We start from the raw sequence: 13,760 nt of genomic DNA, 5'->3' as shown, positions 1-13,760 counted from the left end.
CAACTTTGTGGTGATGTCCATCTAAACAAGGAAATCCCCAATCCTCTTCTCCCTTCCATTTGCCATCACAGTGGAAAAGGCTACCCAACAGAGAGAGCCTCAAGGATTCCAAGGTTCTAGAGGCCTCAGCTTTGCACCTGAGCCCTGCTCCCAACACACACACTATTGGACCTGTCCCCCGCCTCCCACACACACACACACTTGGCTGGCACACGCACACACGGCTGTGGGCAAGTTAACCTCTCTGAGCCTTAGATTCTGTGCTGCTTCTCTGTTGCATCGACCATTTTGTGTCTTAGTGCTTACCCCAGCTCTGTGGGATTACCGTGTTATCACCTGTGTGACTCAGGCAGGTTTCCCATGGGACTCTTAAGGCTGTGTATCAGCTGGGTTTTTTTCCCCCACAATGGAACGACCTGGCCCAGGCTCCAAAAGGGACTGAGGGCTACCTTGCTCTATGCACTCACTCTTTATTGCTGTTGGACAAAGTGCTGATTCCTGCCTGGCCCAGGAAGGGGAGGTCCTGACCAGCTCCCACTCTCTGTGGCCAGCAAGCAAGGCTGAGCAGAGCTTGGAGACCCAAACCTGTCCCAAGGAGCGGTCAAGGGTGTGGCACCCTTGCGAAGGGTGCAGGGCACAGGCTAGTTGGCACCCATGGCCCCATGCACAGCCCTAGCCTTTCAAGTCACTGGCTGTGGGCTCCTAGTAGAATTCATCCATGAATTCGAGGAAGCGGCCCAACTTAGGCTGGCTCCCACTCAGTGCTGGGCGGGCCTGGGGTGGCGCTGTGGTCCCAAACACTGACTGCAGCGAGCAGCGCACCAGCTGCCGGTAGCGCGCACGGAACTCCTTCAGCAGCTTTTTGGCCTCCAGGAACTGCTTCTGGTTCACCAGCCGCTGTTCTGTCCGCTGGCGCAGGACGGCTCCTGTAGGGAGAAAAGCCAGGAGGGACACTCGGATCACCTGGGGTCCCACCTATCCCAGAGCAGTAGGGACTGGGTCCAGAGTTCCCCCATAAAGTGGGATGGAGTGGGAAGAGGATGGTAAGGGCCTGAAAATGGTCTTTCCAGCTCGGGCACTAGAAGGCCAGAGGGATCGCCTTCTGAGTCTGTCTCAAGCCGTTGGAAACATGCTGTGTGACTTCAGGCAGCTCTCTGCTGCACTCAGCTCACTTCCTCCATCTGCACACAGGAATGTCGGGCAGATGCTCTAAAGGGCTCTTCCTGCTCCGACACAAGCCCTCTGCCTTATCCCAGCAGGGGAGCAAACATCTAGACCTCAGAGCCTGGCTGATGAGGACGGGGGACCTGAGCCATACCTAGTGGTGCCTCTGTAATGTTCTGGGTGTCCCGCATGCGAATGAGGATGTCATCCAGCAGCTGGGCTCGAGTCTTCCGTCGGGCTGGAACAGGGATCCTCTGGGTCTGACAGGAGGTGAGAGAGCAGAGTGTTAGCAGAGGCTCAGACTTTCATGGCCTCACCTCCTCATTCAGTCACAACGACAGGCAAGGGAGAACTAGGGGCACTAGGGAAAAGCATGGCTCTTGGAGGTCCCAAGTGACAGCCATTTCTGTTCCTTAGGGTCCCCAGAGGCAGTTCACATGCACAGTGAGGTGGAGGCTTACCCGCTTCTCCTTGGGAACATAGTGCTTCTGCAGAGTATCCAGCCTGGGCTTGCTGGAGCGGTACACGAGCGGGTGTGTCAACATGTGCTGCAAGGCCTGTGCATTCTTCTGGATTCCTAGGTCAAAAGGACAAGGTCGAGTCAAGGCACATCCCCCTCCTCCTGGATGCCTCCCCTGACTTCTATGACATTCCCCATGTCATAGCAGCCCTGGGTGAAAGGATGGGGGGCGCCAAGAAGACCCTTTCTAGCCAAGAAGACACTGTTCCCATATCCTGGTCTGATCTGTTGTGGTGCCAGAGGTGCCATCATTCAGTGAATACTTGTATCACTGAACAGGTCCTAATGGAAAAACAGCACGAGAGTGGGGAAAGGCAACCCATTAACCTCGGAGGGTTACACTGCAGAGACTGACACCCACAAGAGCACAGCTGGGCACCAGTGCAAAGCACATCAGTCCAAAATAAGGGGTGGGAGAAGATGCTGCCTCCCTTGTCTCAAACCAAACAGGGAGGATTCTGGATGTTCAGTTTAGGGATTACCTGGGCTGGGGGAGGACCTGGGGAATCTGACTAGTCTGGGTGATTATTCATTAAACGCTTCCTGGAGAGACTTCCAACCAAAGCAGTTAGGTCCAGAATGGCTGGAATCTCTGAACAGCTGTGATTCCCTCAAAACCAATGAAGGTCCAGGCCAGGGCTCCTGACAAGTAGGGCTCTAAACCAGGACACTCCCAGGGGCAGATGGAAAACAGCACCCTGGCCTGGAAAAGAGTGTTGGCACCAGCCTTGGCTTTGCCCTGACTTGCTCTGGGTCATGGAGAGGGCTCCCTGCCCTAGAGACATTCTCCTCACATACCTTTTGGCTCAACGAAGGTGGGGTCAGGCTTGGCTGTCAGCAGCTCCTCATAGCCATGGTACTTCCTGGGGAAAGAGGCAGATGGGGGCTTCTTCTTTGTCCTCTTTGCCTCTCTGGGTGCTGTGGATGGCAGTCTTTGTTCTTTCTCCTTTATCTCTGAATCATCCCTCCGGAAGATGGAGGAAGATAACCCACTGACCTGTGCCCAAGAAGGAAAAGAAAATGCACTCCGTTAACACCTCTGAGCTCTGTGTGGGCCTCCATGCTGGATCCTGTTTAGGGCAAGAAGCAAGCCTGGGGTGAGAGGAGGCAGACATGAAAACAGACACTGACCATACACTGAGATAAATGCTGTAACAGAGGGGAGCACAAGGGTGCTGGGTGAGCCCACAGAAAGCTCTAAAACAGCCCAGGAGGCCAGGAAGTGTCCTGGAGGGATTGTTACCTTAGCCTGAGCTAAGTCTTGAAGAACCAGGAGAGCCATTCCCAGGCTGGGGTTGGGGAATGGTCTGCAAGTGATGAGAAAGGAGGACTGTGATTTGTCCCTATGGGTGTCCCTACCAGTAACCTTGGATCAGTGGGGGGCTGCGAACTCCCAGAACGGGCTTGCAGGCCCTGCCAAGGGTGCTGCTGTCTGGTTTCCAGATCTTCCCTGTGCTTAGTTCTAGCTGCCTTATAGCAGTTCAGCCATCTAAGGGCTGGACAGGAACCCATGGGAGCTGGGAACAGTGGGCGGGAGCAGGTGGGGTGCAGGCACCTGGGTCAAGAAGATGGACTCTGTGCTCTTGGTGTCCTCATCTGACAGGTGGTCTGGGCTGAGGCGGCCAGCAGCATCGCTCCGGTGGGATGACTCCTCACTATGCACAGTGGAGTCGGAACAAATGGGAGGCAGTGGCACGAAGGTCCGGTGGGGCATGGGAGGGCCCCCCAGGCCCTCGATGGGCATCTCTCGCTCCACAGAAATGGTTTTGGTGGGAGACGGCTCCTTAGTCAGCTCTGCCTCTGACTCCAGCATCTCCTTTGAGGGAGATTTGATCATCATGGATGGGTGAGGGAGAATCATAGGCTGCTTTGGCACCTTGGGAACTTGAGTTTTCACCTGTCACGGGAGAAGGGCTGAATTGGTCTGCTTCCTAGTCAGAATCTCTCCTCCTGGACATAAGCAGCCTAAGGCCAACCAGTATAGCAGTCAAAGCACTGGGGTAGGTCTCATGGGGAGGGGAGGGACAAAAATCACACTTAGTGGGCATCTACGATGTGCCTCGTACATGACATGTTACGTTTTATTTACATCTCAAACTACCCAGTGAATAAATGTCCTCATTTTATAAACAAGAAAACGGGGGCTCAGAGAGGTAAAATGACTTGTCCAAGGTCACAGAGTTATTCAGTGGCAGAGGCTCCGGGCCTCATTCTGGATCCCTGACGCTATCACTCTGCCCTTCAGTAGCCTCATTCCTCTGGTCGAGGTGTCCTGCAGTGCCCATGACTTTCCTCAGGGACCCCTAGGAGGGCCTGGGGGAGAGGGCCCCACATTTTCTGGAAGGTGGCAGCACCAGCCCCTATCAGGGTGCCAGTCCCTGCGCCTTGTACAAAGGCCTATAAGGCAAATCTCTCTCGGGGTTTAGACTCAAGGAGATAATACTTTCCCACTGCACTGCTCAGCTTTCTGAGTTAGCAAAAGCCTGTCACCTCCCCTCCATGCCTCTGCTCATCTGCCAGGAGAGAGCCATGCGCCCAGCTTCCCTCAGCCGGGCTTAGTCCTGCTTCCCCTCCCTAGTTACCCGGTGGATTGCTTATTCTCTGTCAGAAGTCTCTAGTCTACTTACATCTGTAGTGTGACAGGCCATGCAGTGCGGTGGAAAGGTCTCAAGCACACTCTACCTTCTGAGCTCACAAAGGGGGAAACAGTCCCTGCCTGCCTATCTTGCAGAGTTTTCCCAAGTGAGATCTCAATGGTGTGCTCAAATGTGCCTGGTGAGCTAGGGAGTGGGAAGGATGACTATTTTATACAATAAGGTTCTTTTTAAGTATTTCCTTTTTGAAATACATAAAATCTCAGTGTTTAGATTTGAAGCCTGAGGGACCCAGTGTTTTTTCAGAACCCATGCCTCACAGTGGCCAAAACAAGTGCCATTATTTGCCAGCTGGTGGGGAAGGGGCCACATTGATTCCTCCCTCTCACAGGTTTGTGCTGGAGGAGTGCTGGGGATGCTCTCCCTCTATCCCACCACCACTCTCCTGAGCAAAGACTGGGTAATCTGACTGGCCAGAGGTTGAGAGTCACTGGGTCCTGTATGCTGGACTGCTGAGCAGGCCATGTTATCTTCCATCTGTGTTCTCACACAGAAGCCTCACACCGCTTTCTGGTTCCACGTTGGGTGGGTCCAGGCCTGCTCTGGCAGGTTCTCCATTTTCTCCCTGTCCTGTCCAAGTCTCGTAGGAAGGAGTGCCAGCAGCCTTGGTCTACGTAACTGAGTAAAAGGCTGTACATCCAACCCATCTCTGGGAGCACCTTGGGGACATACAGGCATCTCCAGCCTGCCTGCAGCCCACACCATACTCTCCGCGTAGCCCGTGCTGGAGGTCAGACAGCATTTACAGAGCACTGATTCGTTTCTCATTTGGCCACTGGTATGTGTGTTTATCCTCCATTAGTTGGAACGATGGTGGTGCCCCTGGACCCCAACACTCCCTTTTAACAAGTAAGTTATTTCACCTCTCTGAGCCTGCTTCCTTGTCTGTGGTGAGGATTATGGGGGAGTGCGTGTGCAAGTTCTCAGCATGGGTGCTCTGTACACAGGAGACAGGATTACGTACTGAGCATCTGGCTCACCCTGATTCCGCCCCTCCCCAGCTGCCTGACGGGAAGGGAGGCAGTAGGACCCTTAGAGGAGGCAGCAGACGGGGGCAAAGATTATGGAAACCCTCTGGATTTCTATTGCTGGTTTTAAATGCTGCTCTGGTCCCCTGAGGGCTCAAGACAAGAGCTTGGCTGTAAACAGGCAGACTCTAGAGGGAGGGGCCTAGGGAATATCTTTAACTTCTGGGGTCAGCAATGCCCAGTCCAGCTTTTGGCTGTAGGAAGACAAAGTTCAGGAGGGAGAAGCATTTCACAGAAATTTCTGAAATCCTTTGGATGAAAGAGGGATCTTACTTTATGGCATCCCAGAAGTTAAGTCTGGACCACTAGCTGAGGGGAGGCACCGAGGGGGCGGACTGCTCTCCACACCAGGAAATGCTTCCCAAGAGTCAGGCAGGAGATGCGTATTCTAGGGCTGGCACAGCCATTCGTGATACCAGGGGTGACGTAACTTGCACTGGTAGGGGGTTTGGGAAGTTAATAATGTATCAATTTCATCTAGTCCTCTCAGCAACTCAGAGGTTTTAGAGCTGAGAAGCTGATGCTCAGAGAGTGGAAATTTTGCCCAAGTTTAGGCAGCTATGAGAAATGATGGCACCAGACTGACATGTGGATCTTCTGACTGATTTCCCCCCGCTTCTCCACAGTGTCTTTTTTGGACCTCAGTTCCTCTGGAAAATAAGGGGATCAGACTCAACGTCCTCCCGTACTCCTCCCTACTCTGATTTTTGGGTCTCTGCCTGTCTTACCTCTCCTGGGTAAATCTGTATGTCATACAGTGAGGGAAGGAGAAGACAACACTGCTGCTACAAACCTAACAGAAGGCTCCCAGGCATTGTGGGTGGGAGTGGCTCTGCTGCCAGGCTGATCTGCAGCATTAAAATAGGCTCCACTCCCTCTGGGCATGGGGGTCCTGCCTCTGAAGCCTTACCTTCCGAGAGTCCTTCCGAGGCATCAAAATATGATGCTTAGCCTTTACTATCTTCCTTCGAATTAAGTGGATTCCCAGCCGCTCCTGGAGGAAGCTTTTTAGCAGTGGTGGGACCCCTGGAGCCATGATGGGAAAATAAGATTATTTTGTTAGCTAGCATTTACTGGGGGCTTCTATGTGCCAGACACCGTTCATGTACATGTATAACCTTACTTAATTCTCACACCAGCCCTAGGAGGTAGAAACCTATATCATGCCTATTTGACAGATGAAGAAACTGAGGCACAGAGAGGTTAAGGAATTTGCCCGAGGCAATGAAGACAGTGTAGAGCAGAGATAAGAATACCCTACTGTCACTCCAGAGACCCAGGATTCTAAACGCCTCCAGCTGCTGCATCTTGGACAGTGGGCTGCTCTAGTGACGCGGCAGCGGCTGCGTTCTGTGTGTTCTGGGAGGGGGAGGGCTCTGCAGTTCGGCTTCACGCTCCTCCCCAGCTGGGAAGTGGGGAGTGAGGTCGCAGCAGACTTATCCCACAGAGCAGAGTGTCATTATGGAGCTCACACAGGATCTAGATAATTCTGTGTTGCATTCCCAGTGCTGCCTTTTTTTTTTTTTTTTTTTTTTGCTGTGTGACTTTGGGTAGCCTGTGATTCTCTCTGATCATCAGTTCCGTCTTCTGTGCATAAGGACAATAATGCCTGCTTCTCAGGGCTGCTGTGGGGATGAGTGAGTGTGAGCATGTGCTCAGCAGCGTCTGCTGTTTCTACAGCCGCAGTGCACCATGAAGCTTGTCCACCCATGACACAGCAGAGCAGGGCTTGGCACTGAGGTAGGGATGAGGTTCTCCACATTGCTTCTTGGGGACTGGGTTCAGGGGGCAGGTTTGCGGGTACCATACCTCGTGTATGGGTCACCAGAGGGTTGTTGTGAAAGATGAGCTCACAGAGAGATGGGAAGAGAGCTACTGGCAGGATGGCATCTTCCTTTGCAATCTGTAAGGAATGCAGGAGAGCATCAGATCGACACCACCCCGCAGCTCTGCCCAACTGCTTCCAGGCCCTACAATGCAGGGCTGCATGCCTGCAAGGTCTGGGGTGGGAGTGGGGCTGGGGGAGTGAGGCTGCTGGGGACAGGACTTACTGCTGGGACTGTCTTATCTCTGCAATTTCACCTAGTCTGACCTATTCACAGAGCTAAGAGAGGGCATCCCTGAGATCCGAAGGATGGCAGGAGGCGATGAGTGAATGCAGTGGGGGATGCAGTACGTGTCAAAGAAATCTCTGTATTAATCGAAACATTCCCTCTAGTTTCTGGGCATACAGCTAGACTGTTTCTTCTTGCCTCCTAAGCAGCTAGACGTGGGCCTATGACTCAGTTCTAGCCAATGCCACCTGCGTGGAAGTGATAAATGGGCTACGCCATTTCCAGGTGCAGCCTGGAAATTCAAAACCTCCTGCAGGATCCTCTCCTCACTCATCTATCTTTCCACCAGTTGTGTGCATGCATGCTCAGTCGCTAAGCCGTGTCTGACTCTTTGCGACCCCATGGACTGTAGCCCCCCAGGCTCCTCTGTCCATGGGATTTTCCAGGTGAGAGTACTGGAGTGGGGTGCCATTTCCTGCTCCAGGGGATCTTCCTGACCCAGGGATTGAACCTACGTCTCCTGCATCAGCAGGTGGATTCTTTACCACTGAGCCACCTGACCAGTTGCATAGGATTCAGTAAGTTCTCTTAAGGTCCTATGGGATGACAGAGCTATGGCCAGAAGAGATCTAGGTCTCTGAATAATCACATGAAAGGCCACCTACCAGCCAGGAATATCCACAATGGGTTTTGTAAAAGCAAGAAATACACTTTTGCGTTCACTGACATTTTTAGTTTGTCACAGCAGGTAGTATTACTTCCTCTAATGCAGAGAGGAAACATTCCATTCAAAGTAGAATGTGTGAAAGATACCACAGCAAAGAGGAGAAACCCTGTTGGAAGGATTTAAAGAAGGCTGCTGCTGCTAAGTCACTTCAGTGTGACACTTCAGTGTCCGACTCTGTGTGACCCCATAGACTAGTGTGACTAAAAGCAGAGAGAAAGGGTGGTTGGTGCAAAATGAGACTGGAGATGCAAGTATGGGCCGGACCAAAGTTTATTAAAGATGTTGGTCCATAGAGAACCTATTAGATGAATTTTTAGAAATATGAAGACCTAGGCTATTGCTTCAGGAGGGGGATCCAGATGACAGAGTAAAGAGGACATGGAGCTCACCCCCACTCCAAACACATCAAAACTATATCTACACATGGAACAATTTTCATGGAAAACGTTATGGCATCTGGCAGAAGAGCTCCTAAACCACCAAGGCTACAAGAGAGACTCCCACATAATCAGGCAGGATGAGAAGAAAGGCACTTGGTCAGGACCTGTGTCCCTGGGAGGGGACTAAGAGGAAGAGGGAGACAGCGTGGTGGATACTATCCCAGGGAGTGAGTGGGTCAGGACACAGACAGGGTGTCCGGTCCTGGGGTCCTACACAGAAAGGGCAAACCCCGTGGCTGTTTGGAGAAATGCTGGGACAGGCTGGAGAAAGGCTGAAGCCTAGACTGCACTGGTGAGGAGGGTGTGGGTGCTGGCTCACCCCCAGACAGGGCAGGGGGTGGTCTACCCTCGCAGCTGCGGCCATGCCACACTCTCAATCTGAGCTGAGTGAACACCCCAGGCCAGCAGTGGACCTAGGGCAGTCAGGTTCTAGGAAAAGAGTCCATTTAGGGATGCAGAGGTGGTGCGGGGGGCCTGGTGGGCAATGGTGGCCACTGCTGGCACTTACACAGAAGCAGCCCAACTTCCTACAGCTTGAGCAGCGCTTCAGTTCCCACAAGCACAACGCCGAGATTCCCAGTCCCAGCCTAGTGAAGGCTCCAGCCCTGCCCACTCTGTGCTACAATTGTGCACTAGATCTGGGCCGACCATAACAGGGGGAAGATGCAACTTGGACTGCAGCTGAGTAGAACTCAGATGCCTGCACAGGCACAGCGCTGGACCTCTGTAAAGCACAGGAGCCCCTCTTACTTGTGTGCTCCCCTCCTTCAGGGCAAAGGCCCCAGTGTGGGAGAAGGAAAACCACACACACTTAAAGGGAACAGACTCAGCCCGAGTCAGACCCTCAAGGTTTCCACCCCCGCAGCTAGGCAGCAGACCCTGCCCCTTGACAGAGTAGCCTCTGTCTGCTGGGAGCCTCACTCTCTGCTGGAGTGCCAGCTGACCCCACACCAGCCCCACCCTCTATCATAGAGGACAGCACCCCTGAGGAAAGACCGGGCTGGTGTCCACCTCAGACCCAGCCCTCACCTCAAAGACACTGGGGACACCCAGCCAACATATGGTACTCCCACATAAAAAACATCCGTTCCAGACCAGGGATTGGCCAAGATGGTGGAGTAGAAAGACCCTGAGCTCACCTCTTCTCACAGGCACATCAAAATCACAACTATTTACAGAATGACCATTGATGACAAGGACCAGAACCTACCAGAAAAGATACAGAACCAGCCTGCCAAATCCATTAAAACAGAAACAGCAATTTAGGCAAAATGAGGTGAAATAGGAACATGTTCCAGATGAAAGAACAAGGTAAAACTCAGAAGAAAAACTAAGTGGATATAGGCAATCTACCTGAGAAAGAGTTCAGGGTAATGATCATAAGGATGACCAAAGAACTCAGACAAAGAATGCATCCACAGAGGAAAAGCTGGAAGTTTTTAAGCAAAGAATTAGAAAATATAAAGAACAACCAAAGATGAAGAATGCAGTAACTGAAATGAAAAATACACTAGAAGGAACCATTTACTACCATTAACCCCGCAATTCTACTCCTGGATAAATATCTGGGAAAAAAAACACAGTAATTTGAAAAGGTACATTCTTCCCAATGTTCACAGCAGTATTATTTACCACAGCCAAGATAGGGAAGCAACCTAAGTGGCTATCAACAGATGAATGGATAAAGAAGACATGATACATAGATATATAGAATTCACTAATACTCAGCCATAAAAAGAAAATCTTGCCATTTGCAGCAACACAGATGGATTTGGAGAGTATTATTCTAAGTGAAATAAGTGCGATGCAGAAAGAAAATACTGTATGATATATCTTATATGTGCAATCTAAAAAATACAGGAAATGAGTGAATAAGAAAGAAGCACACTTATAGATACAGAGAACAAACTAGCAGCGACCAGTAGGGAGAGGGAAGGGAGAAATATAGGTGTAGAGAAGAAAGATGTATAAACCCTTAAGTATGAAATAAGTTATAAGGATATACTGTACAACACAGGGAATATAGGCATTATTTTATAGTAATTCAAATTAAGTACAACCTTTAAAAACTATAAATCACTATATTGCATACCTGTAACATATACTGGGCTGGAAAAAGCACAAGCTGGAATCAAGATTGCCGGGAGAAATATCAATAACCTCAGATATACAGATGATACCACCTTTATGGCAGAAAGTGAAGAGGAACTAAAGAGTCTCTTGATGAAAGTGAAAATGGAGAGTGAAAAAGTTGGCTTAAAGCTCAACATTCAGAAAACGAAGATCATGGCATCTGGTCCCATCACTTCATGGGAAATAGATGGGGAAACAGTGGCTGACTTTATTTTTTGGGGCTCCAAAATCACTGCAGATGGTGACTGCAGTCATGAAATTAAAAGATGCTTACTCCTTGGAAGGAAAGTTATGACCAAGCTAGAGTGCATATTCAAAAGCAGAGACATTACTTTGCCAACAAAGGTCCGTCTAGTCAAGGCTATGGTTTTTCCTGTGGTCATGTATGGATGTGAGAGTTGGACTATGAAGAAGGCTGAGCGCCGAAGAATTGATGCTTTTGAACTGTGGTGTTAGAGAAGACTCTTGAGAGTCCCTTGGACTGCAAGGAGATCCAACCAGTCCATTCTGAAGGAGATCAGCCCTGGGATTTCTTTGGAAGGAATGATGCTGAAGCTGAAACTCCAGTACTTTGGCCACCTCATGCGAAGAGTTGACTCATTGGAAAAGACTCTGATGCTGGGAGGGATTGGGGGCAGGAGGAGAAGGGGACAACAGAGGATGAGATGGCTGGATGGCATCGTTGACTCGATGGATGTGAGTCTGAGTGAACTCCGGGAGTTGGTGATGGACAGGGAGGCCTGGCGTGCTGCGATTCATGGGGTCGCAAAGAGTTGGACACGACTGAGGGACTGATCTGATCTGATTGTAAATTTCCATTTTACTCTCTCCATACATCTCACCCTCTCCCTCCTCTCCCCCGGCCATGTCCATAGGTCTGTTCTCTGTGTCTGTTTCTCCATTGCTGCCCTGAAAATAAATTCATCAGTACCATCTTTCTAGACTTCATATATATGCATCCGTATATGATATTTATATTTCTCTTTCTGACTTACTTCACTCTGTATAACAGGCTCTAGGTTCATCCACCTCATTAGAACTGACTCACACATGTTCCTTTTTATGGCTGAGTAGTATTCCATTGAACATATGTACCACAGTTTCTTTATCCACTCAGCTGTTGAAGGACATCTAGGTTGCTTCCATGTTCTAGCTGTTGTAAATAGTACTTGGGCAGAAGATTTTAATAGACATTTTCCCAAAGATATACAAAAGGCCAAAGGTCACATGAAATATGCTCAACATCACTAAATATTAGAGCAATGCAAATCAAAACCACAATGAAATATCACCTCACATTGTCAGAATGGCTATCATCAAAAAGTCTACTAATAACAAATGTTGGAGAAGATGTGGAGAAAGGGAAACCTTGTACACTGTTGGAGGGAATGTAAATTGGTGGTATTGGCCATAAAGAAAATGAAATAATGCCATTTGCAACTACATGGATGGACCTAGGAAATACGTTTAGTGAAGTAAGTCAGAGGAAGACAAATACTATATAATATCATTTATATTGGAATCTAAAAAATAATAATAACAAAAGTGAATGTATATGCAAAACAGAAAGTCTCACAGATACAGAAAACAAACAAAATTAGGGTTATGGGACTAAGAGATATAAACTATTATATACAAAATAGATAAGCAACAAGGATATACTACATAGCACAGGGAATTATACTCATTATCTTGTAATAACCTATAATGGAATATGATCTGCAAAAATACTGAATCACTATGCTGTACATCTAAAATTAACACAATATTGTAAGTCAACTATACTTCCATAAAAAAATATGAAGACCTAAATTTGACAAGAGTGGGAAATGGATTATTTGTGTGTGGGGAGGAGGGATGTACAGGAGAGAGAAGTATCAAAGATGACAACCAGGGTTTGGCTCAAGTAGCTGAATGGAGTCAACAGCTCAAGTAACTCAGCTATTGACTAAGATACAGAACAGTGGAAGAACATTCAAATTTGAACTGATAAGATCATTAATTCACTTTGGATATGTCTACTTTGGAGATGCCTTTTAGACTTCCAAGTAGAAATTCACGTAGGTCTGGGGTACAATAAGGAGTTAAAAGCCTATGAGGCACTGGTCATAGGCAATGGATATGTAAAGCCAGTCTCAGGAGAAAATACAGAGGAAGAGGAGAAAGAGATTCAGAGTAGGCCTTGAAGGACTCTGACATCTGATCATCTAGACCAGAGGTCAGCAAACTTTTTCTGTCAAAGGCCAGATAATAAATGTTTTAGGCTCTGCAGGCCATTCAACCTCCATTGCAACTACTCAACTTCACTATTGTAGCAACCACAATAACTTTTTATAGAACACTATCCCCTCAAAATTCAGAATATACATTTTTTTTTTCCTAAGTGCACACAGAACATTCACCAACCTAGAATACAGGGTGGACCATAAAATAAGTTTAAATATATTTCAGAAGGATGAAATCTTACAGATTATGTTATCTGACTACAACAGAATTAAATTAGAACTCAGTAAGTATAAGTTATCTAGAAGAGCCCCCATATATTTGGAAGTTAAACCACTCACTTCTAAACAAACCATAGGTCAAAGAAGAAATCACAAAAAATTAAAAATGTTTTAATTGAATGAAAATCAAAACACAAAATTTATTGAATGCAGCTCCAACAGTGCTTAAAGAAGATATTTATAGTTGCTTATATTAAAAAGAAGAAAGGTCTACATCAACGATCTAAAATTATACTACTTAGGAATCTAGGAAAAAGAAGAGTCAATTAAACTCATTGTGAGTAGGAGAGAAATAAAATTATGAGCAAAAATCAATGAAATAGTAAACAGACAATAGAGAGATCCAAAGAAAGCAGTAGCTAGTTATTTTTCTAAGCCAATAAGAGGGTAATTTCTATTTTGGATCAATAAATAGAAAAGACGAAAATTACCAGTTTCAAGAACAATAGGATAATCCATAATATTGATACATCTACGGTCCACTGATTTTTGACAAGGGTGAGCAGACCATTCAGTGGCAGAAGAACAGTCTTTTC

The 13,760-nt window shown here is 48.3% G+C and overlaps 1 protein-coding gene across 3 annotated transcripts in view; it reads right to left on the bottom strand.

The window, feature by feature from the left end:
- Nucleotides 1-453: 453 nt before the first annotated feature.
- The window catches only part of XRRA1 (X-ray radiation resistance associated 1), a 66,143-nt gene continuing 52,836 nt past the window's right edge, over nucleotides 454-13,760 (bottom strand). For all 3 annotated transcript variants that reach the window (XM_044929373.2, XM_025266423.3, XM_025266422.3), the window contains 7 exons: nucleotides 7,176-7,269; nucleotides 6,277-6,392; nucleotides 3,240-3,581; nucleotides 2,483-2,681; nucleotides 1,626-1,741; nucleotides 1,319-1,424; nucleotides 454-926 (listed from right to left, as the gene is read on the bottom strand). In XM_044929373.2, coding sequence (XP_044785308.2) covers nucleotides 703-926; nucleotides 1,319-1,424; nucleotides 1,626-1,741; nucleotides 2,483-2,681; nucleotides 3,240-3,581; nucleotides 6,277-6,392; nucleotides 7,176-7,269 — 1,197 coding nt within the window. In that variant the 3' untranslated portion in view covers nucleotides 454-702. The remainder of the gene's footprint in view (nucleotides 927-1,318; nucleotides 1,425-1,625; nucleotides 1,742-2,482; nucleotides 2,682-3,239; nucleotides 3,582-6,276; nucleotides 6,393-7,175; nucleotides 7,270-13,760) is intronic.

Source organism: Bubalus bubalis, chromosome 16 (assembly GCF_019923935.1).
Source record: "Bubalus bubalis isolate 160015118507 breed Murrah chromosome 16, NDDB_SH_1, whole genome shotgun sequence".
Classification (NCBI taxonomy): Eukaryota; Metazoa; Chordata; class Mammalia; order Artiodactyla; family Bovidae; genus Bubalus; species Bubalus bubalis.
Note: the sequence above shows the minus strand (reverse complement) of the source record. Positions and strands in the feature narration are given on the sequence as shown.